At 33.8% G+C, this 19639-nt stretch overlaps 3 protein-coding genes across 4 annotated transcripts in view; 2 read left to right on the top strand and 1 right to left on the bottom strand.

Annotated features, from left to right (window-relative positions):
• The first annotated feature begins 174 nt into the window (after positions 1-174).
• On the top strand, positions 175-15035 carry LOC135848747 (inorganic pyrophosphatase-like). Of its 2 annotated transcripts, none has more exons than XM_065368731.1 (9): positions 175-287; positions 12957-13030; positions 13286-13401; positions 13485-13691; positions 13769-13832; positions 14039-14101; positions 14180-14393; positions 14468-14574; positions 14797-15035. In XM_065368731.1, the coding sequence occupies exons 1-9, from the start codon at positions 217-219 to the stop codon at positions 14829-14831; spliced, it is 951 nt and encodes a 316-aa protein (XP_065224803.1). In that variant the 5' UTR covers positions 175-216; the 3' UTR covers positions 14832-15035. The 2 variants fall into 2 exon arrangements, with proteins under 2 accessions (XP_065224803.1, XP_065224804.1); XM_065368732.1 differs by lacking the exon at positions 175-287 and adding an exon at positions 12731-12849.
• Positions 14749-19639, top strand: part of LOC135848746 (myogenesis-regulating glycosidase) — a 70568-nt gene continuing 65677 nt past the window's right edge. Inside the window, exon 1 of the mRNA XM_065368728.1 lies at positions 14749-14768. The gene's annotated coding sequence lies outside the window, so the exon portion shown is untranslated. The remainder of the gene's footprint in view (positions 14769-19639) is intronic.
• Positions 16355-18070, bottom strand: LOC135848748 (parkin coregulated gene protein homolog). Its single transcript, XM_065368734.1, has 5 exons — positions 17618-18070; positions 17283-17533; positions 16882-17053; positions 16657-16806; positions 16355-16531 (listed from the first exon to the last, which is right to left on the bottom strand). Exons 1-5 carry the CDS (start codon positions 17649-17651, stop codon positions 16371-16373), a joined length of 768 nt encoding a protein of 255 aa, XP_065224806.1. The 5' UTR covers positions 17652-18070; the 3' UTR covers positions 16355-16370.

Here is a 19639-nt window from a genome sequence, read left to right as displayed (position 1 = left end):
AAGTTGCAGCAAATGAAACTGACAGAATGAGTATACTTTTTCTTATGGTTTTACTTATCGTTTTTGCCTACTTATCTTGATGTAAAAGCTTATCATTTAAAGTTGGCTTCATTATAAAAGTAGTTCATGAGCCACAAATTAAATTAGCGTCATTAGTTATTTTTTTACTCCTACATAAACTTGTATTTTCATACCTACTTTAAAATTGATTTCAATATGAGAAGTTATCGTTTTGAGTTTCTGCTTTTCATTTTTGTGCTCGTGACGATAAGATTCTACGAATGCATGTAAGTTTGTTACTTTAAAATACATTCTTTTTTTTTTTTAAAATAATAATGAACATGAACAATATTATGAACATTATGAACAACATTAACAGTACTTTTATAATTTGAAATTAGAAACTTTGAAGGAGGAAATCAATATTATTGATGTGTTCTTTTTACACGGATTTTGGCAGATTTTCGAGAATCTGGATTTTGGCAGATTTAAATTAGAATTCACAAGAATCTGCTCGGGTAGCAGCTTTTGAAAATGTATTTTGGATTTCACTTTGAAAAAGAAAAGAACTACGATCTAAGAAGGCTAGAGGTTTTGAAAAATTGGTGAATATAATCTCAAAACGTCAAAAGTGTGAAAAAATGAGATTTTAAAAAACGTCCAAAATCCAGATTCTCAAAAATGAAAAATCTGTCAAAATCCGTGTAAAAAAAATATATATATCTAAATTTTCAAAAAAAAAATAAAAATTCGCGAAAAAAAACGAAGTGGCTGACACCTAGCGGCTGTTCCGTCAACTATCTGAAAAGGTGATATGATGAAAAGGTGAATGCAATTTTTCCTGTAAAAAATTCAACTTTTTCGATTATTCGCGGATTTTGGTGAACTTTGGTGCAGTATCAAATTATAGACAATAAAATTCCGTATCGATTGATGTTAAATTTTCATCATTTCGTGAAAAAATAACGATTTTATGAATACTTTTAGTTTGCTGATTTTTGCATACTACGTACATCAACTTCAAACTCGAAATACTTGTAATTTTCAGTGAGCATGTGCGCGTTTTAAATAATCAAAATGTTCGGAATTACATCCTCTTTAAAATGGATTTTTACCTAAAGCTCTATGTGCAACGGTTCAAAAGTTGTGGAAGTTTGAAGTTGCGAAAACAAGGCAAAAAGCAGCTGCGAATCGTAAGTATTGAACTTTGAACTAAAATTACTCGAAATTTTCAGTGGACACCTAGGTATTTTAATATATCAAAATGTTCGGTATTTCTTCCTCTTTAAAATGCTTTTTTACTGAAAGCTCTACCTTCAACCGTTCAAAAGTAATTGAAGATCAAAGTTGCGGAAATAGATTATTCATCAACAGTATCAACACATTGTTTGAATTGATAACAGTGATAACACAATTTGAACATTTTGGTGACATTATATTAAAATACCTAGGTGTCCACTGAAAATTTCGAGTAATTTTTGTTTGAATTAGTTCAGTACTTACGATTCGCAGCTGCTTTTTGCCTTGTTTTCGCAACTTCAAACTTCCACAACTTTTGAACCGTTGCACATAGAGCTTTCGGTAAAAATCCATTTTAAAGAGGATGAAACTCCGAATATTTTGGTATATTAACATAAGCATAGGTTTACTGAAAATTTCGACAATTTTTCGTTTAATGTTGACATATAGTATGAAAAATGCGGTAAAAGTATTCATTAAATCGTTAATTTTCCTCTAAATGGTGAAAAATTAGTATCAATCGATAGGGAATTTCATTGTCTTTAATTTAAGACTAACTAAAAGTTCATCAGAACTCGCGAACAATCGAAAAATTTGCTGTTTTTTCGCGAATCACCAAAGATATTACCATCTAATCACCTTTTCAGGACTGCGATACTAGCGATCCAAGCGAGGGTTTTTTCGCGAATAAAAAACTTTTGAATTTTGAAGAAAACAATGATAAATGGTAAGGTTCTACATGACGTCATCTAAATCACATCCGTCTTCTTTCTGTAGTCAAATGATATCAAACAAGTGACGTCATCGCACCCGGTTGACAAACAACGCGACAGAGAAGCAAGAAAACGACCCAGGTATTCCTGGTAAACGGAGAACGAGTATAGAAAATAGATACGGCAGTATCGTTCTTTCTAAACTTCACGTTATCGCGTTACTCGTTCAACATTCAGGGATACCATGTGAAACGGCTTATTTTACTCATTCCAACACGTTGTACATTTGTTATGTTATAGAAGTTGCCGATATGTACTTTATGTAGGCATTGATTGACCCATGATGAAATATTGAAACGTACTTATTAGAGGTGAAAACGGTTACGCTACCCGCTTACCGGTATCTGGTTAAAATACCGGCTAAACCCGCTAGTGGTTGTATCGGGTTGATTCGGATATAGGATAGTAGCGTATAGCGAGTACAACCCGAATGTTTTCGCACTTGGTCTGCGCACGCACCTCAAAATTTGATAATGCGTAAGTGGGAGGAGTTACGCTTCGACACCTGTCGTTCGTATGTGTGATTGACGTTTGACATGATTGATGACAATGATGATGTCATGCCGGTACACCAGCTACGCATTCAATGCGCTACTAGTTATATCCTGAACCGGTGCGACATTTTTTCAATTCGCTACCCGCTACTACCGAGTAGCGAGAATTTACGATACGGATACGATAGTTACCCGCTGTCAGCGAGTACCGTTTTCAGCTCTAGTACTTATAGTCCAGGAAAATTAGATGAAAAAAAAGGGTCATTGGGAAAAGTGAGGTAGAAAGCTGAATTTTGGTATACAGGTCCATTTTTTGGTGCTGAACACGAATCCGATGAGTCCCCGGTCGTCCCTGGTGAGCTTTCTCCCCTATTGTGGATCTAAGCCCCCCAAAACCAGTTTTTTGCAATTTTCTCCCCCGCATTGCATTTTAGCGAAAAATGAGGTTAGACACAAGAATCTACGTCAAATTTCCGATCTAGTGACATATCAACTTTTCTTCTACCCTCAAGGGGGTTGGAACCACAACCATTCAAAAAAGGGGAGTTCCCTGAAAAATACAAAACGTCTATAGGCGCCTAAGAGGGGTGAAATGGTCCCCGACAGCGTTCGAGTTGATATTAGCATGAAAAGTGGGTACCATAGAGAAACCTCCGCGCAAAAAATTTTAGATCCACACCCCTCCCCTTTTTGCGGAACCCTCCTTTTTTGAAATTTCAGTATCACTTTTCTCAGCCCCATTTCAACCGATTTTGAAAATTTTTCTGGAGGTTATGTATATGCTTGATAGGTAACCCCACAAAAATTTTCAACCCCCTCCCCTCATATTTACCCCCCAAAATGGCGTTTTTTTCATTTTTTTAGGCCTATTAACAATCAAGATTGCGAGGTAAAATTTTGTAAACACGTTTTTTGGATGTATTTTTGGCCCCCAAACATCATATACTATATTAGAAATTTTTGCTTTGGTGCGCCGTGGTAAAAACTTGAAATAATGTATCGTAGGGGGGTGGGGGGTGAAATGGCAATTTTGAAAAAAACAACTATCAATGAGTAGGGTATCGTTTTCATATGATTCGATACCGCTGAGCACGAATATGACCTCAGATTTTTTGCTACACTCACCTACCCCTCTCCAGAGCCCCTCAGCCCCCTCAATTTTCACGATTTTCGAAATAAAGTTATTTTGGTGATGTTGGTTTCATTGCTATGGAAAAATTACATATGTTCATTGTTATTGTACATAAAATTTCTCGTAGAATGAGCTACAGCACATGGCTCCCCCTCGAGGGGGGTGGACCCTTCAATTTTTTTCCACGCAGAAAACGTAACAATCTGTATGTGTACTGGACTGTATAGGTATGCGGAGCATATGTGGCATAATAATTATTCATGATAACTGTAACTTGAGTATGTATGAGTATGTATTTTATAATTCAATGAGTACCTACATAAAAAATCACAAGAAAAAAATATGGTAACGAAATACTTATAAAAAAAAGTAAAGAATGTTAATTTGTGATTCACTTAATCGTCATCATCACTAATGTCATCATCTGTGGTATAACTTTCGTCGCTGGAATAGTTGTAATCGTCATTTTCTTTCGAAAATCGTGAAAAATGAGGGGGCTGAGGGACTCTGGAGAGGGGTAGGTGATTGTAGCAGAAAATCTGAGGTCATATTCGTGCTCAGCGGTGTCGAATCATATGAAAACGACACCAACGTCATCAAAATAACTATATTTCGAAAATCGTGAAAATTGAGGGGGCTGAGGGGGCTCTGGAGAGGGGTAGGTGAGTGTAGCAAAAAATCGGAGGTCATATTCGTGTTCAGCGGTGTCGAATCATATGAAAACGACACCAACATCATCAAAATAACTATATTTCGAAAATCGTGAAAATTGAGGGGGCTGAGGGGCTCTGGAGAGGGGTAGGTGAGTGTAGCAAAAAATCTGAGGTCATATTCGTGCTCAGCGGTATCGAATCATATGAAAACGATACCCTACTCATTGATAGTTGTTTTTTTCAAAATTGCCATTTCACCCCCCACCCCCCTACGATACATTATTTCAAGTTTTTACCACGGCGCACCAAAGCAAAAATTTCTAATATAGTATATGATGTTTGGGGGCCAAAAATACATCCAAAAAACGTGTTTACAAAATTTTACCTCGCAATCTTGATTGTTAATAGGCCTAAAAAAATGAAAAAAACGCCATTTTGGGGGGTAAATATGAGGGGAGGGGGTTGAAAATTTTTGTGGGGTTACCTATCAAGCATATACATAACCTCCAGAAAAATTTTCAAAATCGGTTGAAATGGGGCTGAGAAAAGTGATACTGAAATTTCAAAAAAGGAGGGTTCCGCAAAAAGGGGAGGGGTGTGGATCTAAAATTTTTTGCGCGGAGGTTTCTCTATGGTACCCACTTTTCATGCTAATATCAACTCGAACGCTGTCGGGGACCATTTCACCCCTCTTAGGCGCCTATAGACGTTTTGTATTTTTCAGGGAACCCCCCTTTTTTGAATGGTTGTGGTTCCAACCCCCTTGAGGGTGGAAGAAAAGTTGATATGTCACTAGATCGGAAATTTGACGTAGATTCTTGTGTCTAACTTCATTTTTCGCTAAAATGCAATGCGGGGGAGAAAATTGCAAAAAACTGGTTTTGGGGGGCTTAGATCCACAATAGGGGAGAAAGCTCACCAGGGACGACCGGGGACTCATCGGATTCGTGTTCAGCACCAAAAAATGGACCTGTATACCAAAATTCAGCTTTCTACCTCACTTTTCCCAATGGAATGTTATTTTTCCTGGACTATTATTCAATTATTAATTATTAATTCTTGTAAAATACGCACGTTGCAATAGATGCCAATATTTATGTACAATATGTAGACTGTAGGTACTAGGAAGGCATTGTGATTGATTGATTTAAATTATGTGATAAATTCAACACGCCAAAATTTAATAATTTATATTTCAAATTCAAACTTATCACATTCTTTCAAAATTATTACCAAATTTAAGTACTTAGATTTGTGTGAAGGTGGCATTCTGAATGTGGGCATTTACAAATTACAAAATTACAATGCTATATAAGTATAAGTAAACGTAACTGTATGAGTGGTTCAGTTTAGTGGGACCGCAAAAGATGTACTTAACAAGGGAACCTTCCTACGCGATGATCTCCGATTTGAATGAAAACTAAAAAATACTTTTGAAAACATCAAAATTCATCAATTTAGAGAAAAATACTGCAATTAAGATATGTAGGTAGGTAACTGAAAGTATATATTTTTTTCAGATCCTAATTCGAGGCTGTTTGAACTGGATTTTAAAGCCAATTTTATTTCAAATATGAATCTAACACCTCCGTGATCGAGAATAAAAATATCGAAAATTGAGCCCATTTTTGAGAATTATTCCAACAACAGTGAGAAATTGTATTACATTAATTATTATTTGTAGCAAAATAATACTTCGAATTTAGACACTTAATAACGTTTGAACCACCTCGACAATCACATTTTTTCAAGTTATATGGCCCAAAATTAAGGGGTTCCATGGAAAGGGGGTAGTCTTTTATTTTTGTTTTCCCGATTTTTACATTTTCTGAATATATGTATTTAAAATGAATAGGTAATGCCTCCGTATTCAGTGATATTAAAGTGTTCTTCCATGAAAATAAAAAAATAATTGAAAAATGTTTTCATATACCTAGGTAGGTAGAAAAAAATTTCAATTCTATTTGAAAACACTTGTAAAAATCAGTAAAAAAAATTAAACCGGGCCTGTTTTCCATGGGACGTCTCAATTTTAGAAAATTTTGTCCTCTTTCCAATGCTACTAAAATTTTTAAAATCTGCAAAAGTCTTCTTGGAGAGAATAGCGATAGGTACATATTACGAGCTGAATATGGTCGCGCGATTTGGGTCACTGTGTTTTGCCAAATCAATTAGGTACGTTTTAAGAACCATTCCAACCAGAGTGTATATTTTTTGAAACAGAATTCTGGGCACTTTGAACTTTGACAATGTTCAGCACTTTTGAAGCACAGTAAAATTGAGTGAAAGTTTTCATTGTTCATTTTAAAATACACCATGATCAGACTGAGCCCAGGATAACAACTCTGCTGACATCACATAACAAATATGCAGGATGATCTCATTTCTGTTTATTCTTCACATTTTTTTTTTCAGTGATAATCATCCAACTAGGTATGTGTATATATGTACTCGTAAATATTTGAGCTCAAGAATACGATCCCAAACGTGGGTACTAAAACGTATGTTTGTATGGTATAGTATTGTCAGTACATGAACACAAAAGATCGTAGTTTTTACCCGTCAATAATTCTCTGTAAAAAAAAAAAAAAAAAAAAAAAACAAGAAAGAAGAAAATGTTAACATTATAGGTTGTAAATCTTGTAGGTATAAAAGTGTCAATCTCCCTGCGTTATTCAACATTCTACCCGGGTCTTATAGTGGGCGAGTAAAAAAATACGCATGTGTGACGAATTCCCTTGCCCAGCTGATTAAGTTAATGTCCTTCAAGGCAGTTGACCGCTAAATTTACAACAGGATATCGGCTTAATAAAGAAAACGTTCTCGTAACCATGTGCTGTTTGGCGCTAAATGAATAAGCGAATCCGTATTTGTTTCTCTGCTGTTTAATTCACCAAGTTCTTTCAGTTTTGGAAGTACATAAGTACCTATAGAAAAATAGAACTTACAAGGGAACCTGTTGAGGTGTCCGCCTCCGATTTGAACGGGACCGCGATTTTTCGAAAGAGCATGTTCTAAAGCCCCCAAATCCAAATTTTCAGCTGCCCAAGTTTTTTTTTCGATTTTTGGCAAATTTTTGAAAATCCAAAATTGACTAGTTTGGTGATTTACGCTTTTTTTAAAAAAGTATGTACTCGATCAGTGAAAATGTTCAAAATAAATCCTAAAACTGATATTAACCTCCCAAATCCAAATTTCGTCATTTCCAGCCATTCTGGAGCCTCCAGCACGCTATTTTTCAATTTCTCCAGAATTTTGAATTAGCTCCAGAAGGCATGAATATGAAGTTGGGCAGCTAAAAATCAAGTTGTGTGTTATACTCGATCTGTTTAACGAGTTTATCCACATTTGAGTCGATTTTGGGAGGGACACCTCAACAGTGGTTTCTTGACCAGCTTTTTTTCAAAATAAAAATATTCAAAAATCAAAAATTTCTCGTTTGCGAGAAAATTTTAGAAATTTGCGCGAATCGCAGTATTTTGTCACGAACTAAGCTCACGAGGGCGAATTTCGCCATTTCCAGCTATTCTGGAGGCTCCAGCGCGATTTTTCAATTTCTTCAGAATTTTGAATTTGCTCCAGAAGGCGTGAATATGAAGTTGGGCAGCTAAAAATCGAGTTGTATGTTATACTCGACCTGTTTAACGAATTTATCCACATTTGAGCTGATTCTGGAGCAGACACCTCAAGAGTGAGATTTTGACCAGCTTTTTTCATAATAATAATATCCAAAAATTAAAGGGAGCCCCAAGAAAGGCTGGAAATGGCAAAATTCGCTCTCGTGTGGTTAATTAATGACAAAATACAGTGATTTGCGCAAATTTCAAAAATTTTCTCGCAAACGAGAAGTTTTTGATGTTTGAATATTTTCATTTTGAAAAAAAGCTGGTCAAAAAGTTTTGCATTGCAAAGATTTTAAGGATACCTTTTTTTAAATCAAAATTACCCAAATTTGCGCAAAGTACCTAATGGGGAAAAAAAGTAAAAGTGACGAGTTTCCCCCTAATTCCACATAGGTGAATTCGAATTTGGTGTTTATTTCACTCCAAATACAAACCAACTAGGTACCACTAATAAGAAATTCACCATAAAATGCATCCCTCCAACCCTAAATAATTTTTGTTTGAAAAAAGGGTTTGGAAACTGTTTAATGGTGTATTGATGAATTTGTGAAAAAAATTTCAGCTTTTTCCGATCTCTAGAACTTGAGAAATCGATTTTTTTCAACAGTTTTGACAGATTTTTGCATCGTGAAGAAATGCCCAGTACTGCTTGTATACCGTCAGTGGATATTTCTTGCATAGGCGAAAAAGTTACAAAAAATGTGTTTTTTGGTTGTATTTTGGGCTCAAATTGTCGGATCGGGCTGAAATTTTATATATAGATGCACCTAAGCATTCTTGATGTGCATGTGTACATTTTTTTCAAAAAAACCTGTTTCACTGTGCAGGGGTTGAATTTTGGGGTGATTTTCATAATAGCGGAGCAGGATTGATTTTTGGGGAACACTATAGAATCCAAATTTGAATTCAGCGACTTCAAATTAGGGGGAAACTCGTCTCTTTTGTACTGTTGCGTGAAATTTTGCCCTAGATTGGCGAATTTTGAATTTTTTAAAAATTATTTTTTGCTCTATTATAAGCAAAGGGCTCCTTTAATCGAAAATATGATAATAACATAACTTGTTCAGCATGTCGAGTACTACTGGAATACAGTGGTTTTGAATTGTAATCTCCCACTTTCACATACCTACCCATGTTGATAGGAAGCAGGTAGATGAAAGTGGGAGATTAAAAATCGAAACCACTATATTCCTGTAGTATTCGACATGCTGAACAAGTTATGTTATTATCATATTTTCGATTAAAGGAGCCCTTTGCTTATAATAAAGTAAAAAAGAATTTTTTTAAAATTCATAATTCCTCAATTTGGGGCAAAATTCTGCGAAACAGTTGAAAAAAGACGAGTTTCCCCCTAATTTGAAGTCGCTGAATTCGAATTTGGATTCTATTGTTCCCCAAAAATCACTCCTGTTCCACTATTATGAAAATCGCCCCAAAATTCAACCCCTGCAAAGTAAAACAGTTTTTTTTGAAAAAAATGTACACATGCACATCAAGAATGCTTAGGTGCATCGATGTATAAAATTTCAGCCCAATCCGACAATTTGAGCCCAAAATACAACCAAAAAACACATTTTTTGTAACTTTTTCGCCTATGCGAGAAATATCCACTGACGGTATACAAGCAGTACTGGGCATTTCTTCACGACGCAAAAATCTGTCAAAACTATTGATAAAAATCGATTTCTCAAGTTCTAGTGATTAGAAAAAGCTGAAATTTTTTACACAAATTCATCAATACATCATCAAACGGTTTCCAAACTCTTTTTTCAAAAAAATACTATTTAGCGTTGGAGGGATGTATTTTAGGGTGAATTTCTTATTAGGGGTGGTTTGTTTATATTTGCAGTGAAATAAACTTCAAATTCGAATCAGCGATGTAGAATTAGGGGGAAACTAGTCACTTTCACTTTTTCCCCGGTATTTTGCACAAATTTGGGTAATTTTGATTTTTTTGAAAGTCTTTTTTTCTCTATCGTAGGCAGAGGTCTCAGTTAATTGAAAAAATGATGATAACAAAAAATTTAAAAGTTCCGTATTTCGCAAGTACTTGTCATGTCATGCTGTACAAGTTTTGTAATTATAGTTTTTTCGATTAACTCATTGGTAGGTATCCTTAAAATCTTTGCAATGCAAAACTTTTTGACAAGCTTTTTTTCAAAATAAAAAATATTCACATCAAAAATTTCTCGTTTGCGAGAAAATTTTTGAAATTTGCGCGAATCGCTGTATTTCATCATTAATTAACCACACGAGAGCGAATTTCGCCACTTTCAGCCTTTCTTGGGCCTCCCTTTAAACTTTGGATATAATTATTATGAAAAAAGCGGGTCAAAAACCCACTCTTGAGGTGTCCGCTCCAGAATCAGCTCAAATGTGGATAAATTCGTTAAACAGGTCAAGTATAACATACAACTCGATTTTTAGCTGCCCAACTTCATATTCACACCTTCTGGAGCAAATTTAAAATTCTGGAGAAATTGAAAAATCGCGCTGGAGCCTCCAGAATGGCTGGAAATGGCGAAATTGGCCCTCGTGGGGTTTGTTCATGACAAAATACTGCGATTCGCGCAAATTTCAAAAAATTTCTCGCAAATGGAAAATTTTTGATTTTTAAATATTTTTATTTTGAAAAAAAGCTGGTCAAAAATCCACTCTTGACTTCTTGAGGTGTCCGCTCCAGAATCGGCTCAAATGTGGATAAATTCGTTAAACAAGTCGAGTATAATACACAACTCGATTTTTAGCTGCCCAACTTCATATTCACGCCTTCTGGAGCAAATTCACAATTCTGGAGAAATTGAAAAGTCGCGCTGGAGGCTCCAGAATGGCTGGAAATGTCGAAATTTGGATTTGGGGGCTTAATATCAGTTTTAGAACTTATTTTGAACATTTTTATTGATCAAGTACGTACTTTTTAAAAAAAAGCATAAATCACCAAACTAGTCAATTTTGGATTTTCAAAAATTCGCCAAAAATCGAAAAATGAACTTGGGCAGCTGAAAATTTGGATTTGGGGGTTTCAGAACATGCTCTTTCCAAAAATCGCGGTCCCGTTCAAATCGGAGGCGGCCACCTCAAGAGGTTCCCTTGTAAAGTTCATTGAAAAAAATGTTATTTTTATTTTTGAATTTACTGAAGTTTCAAACAAAGATTGTTTATTTTTCTTAAAATTAATAAATTGCTGCCCCAGTGCCGCTGAAAATTTGGCGCTCTACTATAGGGAAATACGTCACTAATAGTAAATACCTAAGGAAATGTTTTCCAAAAATTTAAAATGACAATGACCAAAAAAACACAAATTAGGAAGGGGTGAATTCTTAGAATGAAATGGACTCTAAATTCTTACTCGATGACCTCAATTTAGGGGAAAACGACTATTATTAATATATGTTTTTTGGCCCAAAATTTGTCACTTTCAATTTTTGGAAAACATTTTCTTAGGTATTTACTATCAGCAACGTATTTCCCTATAGTAGAGCGCCAAATTTTCAGCTGCACTGGGCCAGCAATTTATTAATTTTTTTAATTTTAATATTTTATTCGAAATTAAAAGAAAATCGCATTTTGCAACAATTTTAACGTTCACAAGGTACTTGTGAGAATTTGAGGGGTGATTGGGAGAGGGCAGAGGTGGACTGCCCATAAAAGGTTACCATGCAGGTAGTTCCCAGTAGACTTTTATTGGCTGAGTGAGCCCCAAACATGAACGATAAAAATTAAAATAGAAGTACCTACCTACTCTTTCATATCTACAATCGTATTTCGTAAAAAAAAGCGATGGAAAACTGAGAAATCTTGGCAAAAAATGCAAAAATTATTTTTGAAAAACAGTGGAGGTCATGAATAGGATTTTTATAAACTTTTTTATTCTTCTCAAGGAGAAATTTTTTTAGAAGTCAAAAAAAGAGTTGCACGAAAGGAAAAAAAACTAAAAGCTTCGAATTTTAAGTCTTAAGAAGGTAAGACGGTTTACGAAGTAAACAAAACGGGAAGGGGTGGTGGTCGTAGAAGTTTATGCAAAATACAAATAGGATTTATCAATTTTGTCTGCCCGTAAAAAAATACCAAAAAAAAAAAATAAAATCATGACAAGTTTGTGGTTCTGAGTTAAAATTATCCCAGAAATGGATTTGTAAACCAACGAAGTTATAAATTTTCGGTTTTGATTTTAATCTTCCATCCTTATGTATCGAATTTTGAGTTTGGAGTCAGTTTTTTGCTTTATTTTAAGGAAGTGAAAAACTGAGGATAATCATGTACCTATTCTTTTAATTAAATGCAAAATTAATCAGCTCATAGAATTCCTCGCATCAAATAGCACATTATTTAACTGGGAAAGTAATGATATTTTCGACTTTTGAGGTTTATTTCGCGAAAAAAGCAAGTAAAGTAAATTAAAATTGTAGTAAATCGTTTTACTTTACCAGTTTAATTTAATAATATAGGTACCTATTTTATTTTATCTAATCGTTGGAAGAAAACGCGTATTTTAATCACTTGAGCGATTGAATTACGCGTTTTCAATTCCCGTTGGCCGAAATATGAAATATTACGTCTTTTTCGCATTCATCCGGATTTAAAAATGATTGAATAGCGTGTTATTGTTATTAATTCCCTTCAAAAACACGTGATAAGCAACTTGAATAACAGAAGGTCAGAATCAGAATTAAAATAATTATTCTGTTCTCTTTTTTTTTTTTTTAAATAAAAAATAAAAATAAATTCCAGCTCTGAACTAACGTAGGTTGGTAACATTACATTCAACTGACCGTTCGTAGTTCAATACACGTTCGCGCATTCATCGTTCTATTATGATTCATATACCCGTTTACTTTTAGGTAGTCCTGTGGGTCGTATTCTCGCTTTTCCGCGATCACCGTTGACAAAATTCTTTATCTTTTTTATTTTTTTAAAACACCGAAGTCCGAACACGTACGACGATCAATCCTAGCTAATTAGCGTATTTGTGTTATTTTAATTAAAATTCAGATGTTCTTTGGTAAAGTTTCGAATTTCAAAGTAACTCAAGTATTTTTCAGGCAATTCAGCAAAATGGTTTATCAGACTATTGAACGTGGATCGTTGTACTCGTCGGAATACCGAGTGTTTTTGAGTAAGTTGACTTTTTCTGACTTCAGTATTGCTCTTTAAATCTGTATTTATATGGTTATAGTTTTCAGTATCCTTTCAAATGTATTCGTTCATATTGCATATTATGAATGCAGACGAGCAAACTCGAGTGCGCTTAATTCGAAAACTATGCTAAATTTCCATATTTTAATTATGCGTTTCCCAATTTATTAATCGTCGTGTTTGAAGTGTTTTTGATGGCTCGAAATACTCACACATTTTATTTTCATGCTTGCAGAAGATGAAAGGGGTCTCATATCTCCACTTCATGACATTCCACTGTTCGCCAATGTCGAAAAGAAAATATATAACATGGTAGTCGAAATCCCTCGATGGACGAATGCGAAAATGGAAGTAAGTATTGATTCTGTTTCAACATTCATCTTATTCATCTTCATCGATGAAAGATTTTAATAAATATGAAAAGTGTTTTGCAGATAAATCTAGCCGAACCTTTGAATCCAATCAAGCAAGATATCAAAAAAGGAGTCCCTAGATTCGTACCGAATTGCTTCCCTCATCATGGGTATATTTGGAATTACGGTGCTCTTCCTCAAACTTGGGAAGATCCTAATGTAATCGATGAAAATACTAAATGTAAAGGAGATAACGATCCAATCGATGCTCTTGAAATCGGTTTCAGAGTGCGTAATGTTTTCGTATAAAATTTTAATCCAAATTGTACCGTAACATTCAGTACATTTAATGGTATTTTTTACAGGTTGCTAAACGTGGAGAAGTTTTGCAAGTTAAAGTTCTAGGAGCTGTTGCTTTAATCGACGAAGGTAATTCATATTCCAAATTTATTAGATCGATTAACATACAGTTTAACCTTGAATGTCGCTTCGCTTCTTATCCTAATGAAATTTTAGTCGTCTTATCACCGTAGCGAAGTTTACTTTGAAATTACATAATAGCTGTATTGTTTATCGTGAATTTATTGCTTAAACTGAGCTCATTAAAACTGATTCATTTTTCGTATTCTCGACAGGCGAAACTGATTGGAAAATTATTACTATAGATGTGAACGATCCGGTCGCCGAACAAGTAAACAGTACGTAGGAGGTTCTGAAGAATCTGTAATATTTTAAAAACTAGTATCGAATGCTGAGAAACGTTACGTGTTTTATAGATTTGACTGATATCGAAAAGAACTTCCCCGGTTTACTAAAAGCTACCGTGGAATGGTTCAGAATTTATAAAATTCCCGATGGTAAACCAGAAAATCAGTTCGCCTTTAATGGAGAAGCTAAAGGACCCGAATTCGCTCAAAAGATCGTCAGCGAAGTACATACTTACTGGAAGAGATTAGTTTCGAAGGAAGTCGAAGCCAGTAATATTAGCCCGTGAGTATCCATGATAAATATTTTTTTTCAAATTATCGTATTTTATTGATTATATTTTCGTATCATGTCCAAAGGGTCAACACTTCCCTGAACAATACGAGTACAATCGGTATTAGCGAAGCTGAAGCTTTATCGTTGAAAGCTCCGGAAGCTACGACGCCTCAAATAGTAAACCCTACTGGTATGTTTTTTGAATTTTTCATCATTTCTTCCTACTGAACGGACTAAAATCTCGTAATGACTATAAAAAAAATTTCTCATTGTGTTATGTTCGGATATTTGTTGAAATTTTCTAGGCTGGATGTCTTTAGTCCATTTAGTAGTCGTGAAAAAATTTATAGAATTAGTTACTTGAATGAAAAACAGTTGCTAATAGTAAGTACAATTTTGTTTTTGATTACAGTCGATAAGTGGCATTTTATTCATTTGAAATATTGAGCCAAATGGTTGTCATGTCGTTTGGGATGTAAAAAAAAAAATACTACAAACACCTCGGATCCTATTACATAGCTCTCTGCGCTCAAAGATGGTTTTACAAGAGTGTTTGCATTCAATCAACGTTATTTTTTTGTTTCTTTTTTAGCAGAAAGAAAGGAAAGTGGTGTGTGATATTTTAAAACAATATATATTATTAAATTTTAATTTGTATATATCCTTTGGTTTCGAAATTCTATACAAACTGGTATGTCTCCTCTGTTGTAAAACATTCGAAATAACGTCTTCCCGAACGAAGTCTCAATTTTTTTTATTAAGACAGGAAATTGCCGAAATTTTCGCTTTTGTAAGATAAATCGCGACAAAATAGCGCATTTTTTTAAATTGTCAAGAATGGCCTTATGCCAAAAATGGTCAAAAATTCTCGCTTGTCTAAAAATTGACAAAAATTTTTGCTTTTCAGAAAAATGATTAAGATTTTTCGTTTGGAAAAAGCTTCGAAAAAATTTTGCTTTTTTCCAAAAATTGTCTCCAAGTCTCGCTTTTTTGGCCAAAAACTTGTCAAACATTTTCGCTTTCTCAAAAATTGTAAAAATTTACGCTTTTTAAAAAAATGGCGGAAGATTGCTCTTTTTTCGGGAGACTCCAAAAGGCCCAATTTTTCCCCCAAGTTTTCCAAGTCTCGCTTGTTTGACGGAAATTTGGAAGAAGCATAATTTTTCCCCAATAATTTACCAGGAAGTCCTGCTTTTCGGCTAAATTGTCAAATTCTTCCTTTTTGCCAAAAAATTCACGAAAAATTATCGCTGTTTGGGAACATTGCTGGAAAAAAATGTACCTACTTTTTTCAAAAATTACCCATAAATCTCTGTTTTTTAGCAAAACAACAAGTTTGAAAAATCTATAATACGTTTTTTGCAGAGAATTCCAAAAAGTCTTATTTTTCCCCAAATTGTTCAAAAGTTTCGCTTTTTTCATTAAAATTACGAAAAATTACATTTTTTCTGTCAATATTTATCTACCATTTTTCTATTTTTTTGCTGAAATTGTCGAAAATTCTCGCTCTTTTTTAGCTCAATTTGTTAAAAATTTCATAACTTTGAAAAGTTTTAACTTTTTTTAAAATATTGGGCCAAAAAGCCCTCCTTTTGCGAAAATTTGTCAAAGTTTTGCTTTTTCAAAAATGAAAAAAAAAATCGTTTTTCAGCAAATTGGCTAAAAAGTGGTGTTTTTTTGTAAAAAATTCCAAAAAGTCTCGCACTTCTTCAGAAATTGCGGGAAAATGTTGTTTTTTTGACACATGATTACCTTTTATGGGATGAGCTGATTTTTGCTAAAGTTTTCAAAGTTTTGCTTTTTGACTTGAATTCTCGTTAAGTATTTTAGCTCTCTGTGCTCATAAATGGTTTTGAAAGAGTGTTTGCATTCCAACCAACGTTCTTTTTTTGTTTCTTTTTTAGCAGAAAAAAAATGAAAGTGGTGTGTGATATTTTAAAACAATATATATTATTAAATTTTATTGGTAATTTGATGACGTAGTTCTCAATGCAAGATGCAAGATTCGTACGTTGGAATAATGTATTTGATATTTATAAACGCATCTTGTCCTCCGTACCTTTCTAATATTTGCAAAGTCTCTTGTACAGCGTCTCCTACGTTTTGTTCTTTCTGTTGACTGTAATCGATATCATCTCCCACGTTTGCTGGAACAGGTTATTAAATCTGAGATGAAATCGAATACTATAATGACAGATGAAAAAACAATACTGCTTTTTGTAATAATTACCATCCGCGTACCTCTCTTGTCACATATAGGTACGATACTTACTATTTGTATCTTTATAAATGTTCAGCACTGGTAAGATTTGTCGGTAATAAGGTACTAAAGTTTCACCTATCATGTCTGCAGAGGTGACCAGTTGCTGGAGAATTTTCAACGTGCAGCAAATAATGTCTATATTTCTAGTATTTAAAGCTTCTGTATGAATAATGGCTCGAGTTACATATACGATTTTTTAATTTGCTGTATTTTAGCCGATGCATTTCTACTTACTTTTGATAGGTATAATAATTTGTGGTATCACAGGTAAAAGTTTAGTTTTTCCATGCTCCAGCATGTCTTTGATACCTTGCCTAGCGAGTATTTTATAAGGATGTTCGATCTCGCGTAATCCGTCGAAAAATATGGGTAAATAATGTCGATAATCGATACCGTCGATATCTACCTAAAAATATAATATTATACATAGAAACTCATAGAGCTGGTTACGGGGGATTTTAATTCGTACGTAGGATTACTCGCATCAATCCGAAAATCTAGGTCGAGAATTAAAATCCTCTCGAGCTCATAAATACTCGCTTAATGTTTATTGCTTTGTGACTTTTATACTATGGACGATTTTAACGATGGTATTATGCGGTGTAATTGGTATACCCTGCTCTACCTCTGCTCACCTTCCAAGCTATTTTATTTCGGTTTCGAAATTCCATACAAACTGGTATGTCTCCTCTGTTGTAATACATTCGAAATAACGTCTTCCCGATACACGATTTTTTCACCATGGCTTTTGGCGGCGAATCGACAGTGACATTTTTTTGATACGATTGCACCGAAAATCCGGGTACTACGCGTTGCACGCAGGGTGTTTGAGGCTTTCTCTGAATGAAATATCGTTTACAAATGAGGTTCACTTGTAGATCGGCGTCTGTGTAAATGGATATTTATGCTTGGAATATAATTTGAACGTATGTGCGAGCTACTGTAATGTACATAGGATATGTTTACTTACCACGAGTATTTTCGTTGGCGGTCTGTTGTTTCATTTATGATCTTGTAAGTTTCCCATCGAACGAACTAGTCGAAAGATACACAACTTGGTCTGGTTGTTTGTTGTTTTAAAAAAATTCTCAGACCGATGCATTGCGTTAGATTCGAATCTTGTAAGGGAATTTCATTGATTTGGTTGCCACGTAGCGACGAATAAATAATTACAGAAACGCGTGCCTTTTTTTTAGTCATGTGCGTTTGAGAACGGAGTTTGCTTAAATTTCAATCAAGCGGAATAATTACTTGCCCAGGCTTTATCTGAAGAATTGACCGAGGTGGTTTTTATTACGATTACGACGGATAGCTGAAGTCTGAAGGCAATTCCATTATTTGTTGTTTAGTCTTTCCATAGTAGGTATAGCTAATTGTAATGAGATTAATGTGACGTGAATAGTGTAACGAATGATGAATACGATTTTAATTGTACAAGAAAAATGAGACGTATTCGTATGTTTTTGTCGTCTGCGACAATTTTTTGTGTGAAATTGAAATGTTTTTTTTTTTTTTATTTGAAAAAAAATCGTGGATAATATTGCAATTTTGATGGTTTGTTTATATGCGAAGGAGATTGTGTTCAAGATAAGGTCATATTGCTATTCATTTTGTAGATCTTTTGAGACAATAGATGAAGCTATTTCACAGAGAATATATTTGTGTTGAGGATTCCGGATTAATTCTTCCAAGAACGTAATTTAAAAAAAAAAATTTCAACCTCGTACACTGTAAAAAGTTATGTTTTCATTGAAAGGTAAAGTTTTTTAATAATCGTTTTTCAAAAAAAAAAAAACTACCCAGCCTCCAACTTCTTTACTTACTTTTTTTTTTGTTGAAAAAATATTAATATTTTTAAACGTGGATTTTATAAAAGACAATTTTTTAATGGTAAAATTTCGTAAAATCACACAATTTGTTTAATTTTTAGCTAGAAAATTCATGCAATTTTGAACAGAATTCAACTTGGTAAACAAACAGATTTTTAAAAAGATTTTCTCTCAAAAATGCTCATTTTTTGGAATTAATCAAGACTTTTCATTCAATACAACATTTTTTCGATATGTGCATGTGGTCAAAAAATGATAGTTTTCAATTTCTTAGAATTTTCAAAAATAAAATCACCGAAAGTTCTCTCATTAATTGTATGTATCAATTTCACATCCAAAAAATTACCAACTTATTGAATTTTAAACATGCATTTTTTTTTTGCAATTTTAAAATCACGTCCAATTATACAATCAAAGTGCCAGATATGATTTTCATTTTTTTTTGTACCTATTTTGACCTTATTTAAGGACACTGGAGAGAGAGAAAGGAAACTCAAGAGGTCGGGCTAAAAAAATTAACCAATACCTTGAACTCGGTTCCTTCAAATTACTTAGTAATTATCGATATGCCTCTTTACTTTTGAAATTGTTTTGAATTTTAACCAAAATCCAAACTTGTGAGAGCATTGTGCCTCTTATGTGTTGAGATCCCATTTTTCAATTTATACGAAGATAATAAATTTGAATTATTAATTTTTGAATCTCTTATAACCTTGTAAGTACATAATTATGTCAATTTAAAAAAAAAAAAAAAAAATGCAAATGCCTAATAACAAAATGGTGATTATTTTGCTGGGGCGTTCTTTTTGTGTCTGACAAGACAATTTTTAATTTTTAGAAACACAAGTCAGTTTAGATGAACAAATTAGAAAATAAGTGCAGTCATTTTTAGGGAGGATTAAGCATGTACATACCTTACTGAAAATTATTTATTCATTTTTTCAAAGAGTTGATTCTTCGAGGAAAATGGGGTATTTTTAATTGAATAATATGCACATAAATGGAATAATTCGTGAGAGGATCAAGTATCTCAAAACTATTTTGTAAATTTTTTAATGAATTGATTTTTTTAGCAAAAGAGCAATTTATTGTTGCTGGATTTCAATATTTTGGAAAATTGTATTTTTTGTAGAAATTGATTTGAAAAGTTATTGATGATTTTT

This window comes from Planococcus citri, chromosome 5 (genome assembly GCF_950023065.1).
Source record: "Planococcus citri chromosome 5, ihPlaCitr1.1, whole genome shotgun sequence".
Taxonomy (NCBI): domain Eukaryota; kingdom Metazoa; phylum Arthropoda; class Insecta; order Hemiptera; family Pseudococcidae; genus Planococcus; species Planococcus citri.
Note: the sequence above shows the minus strand (reverse complement) of the source record. Positions and strands in the feature narration are given on the sequence as shown.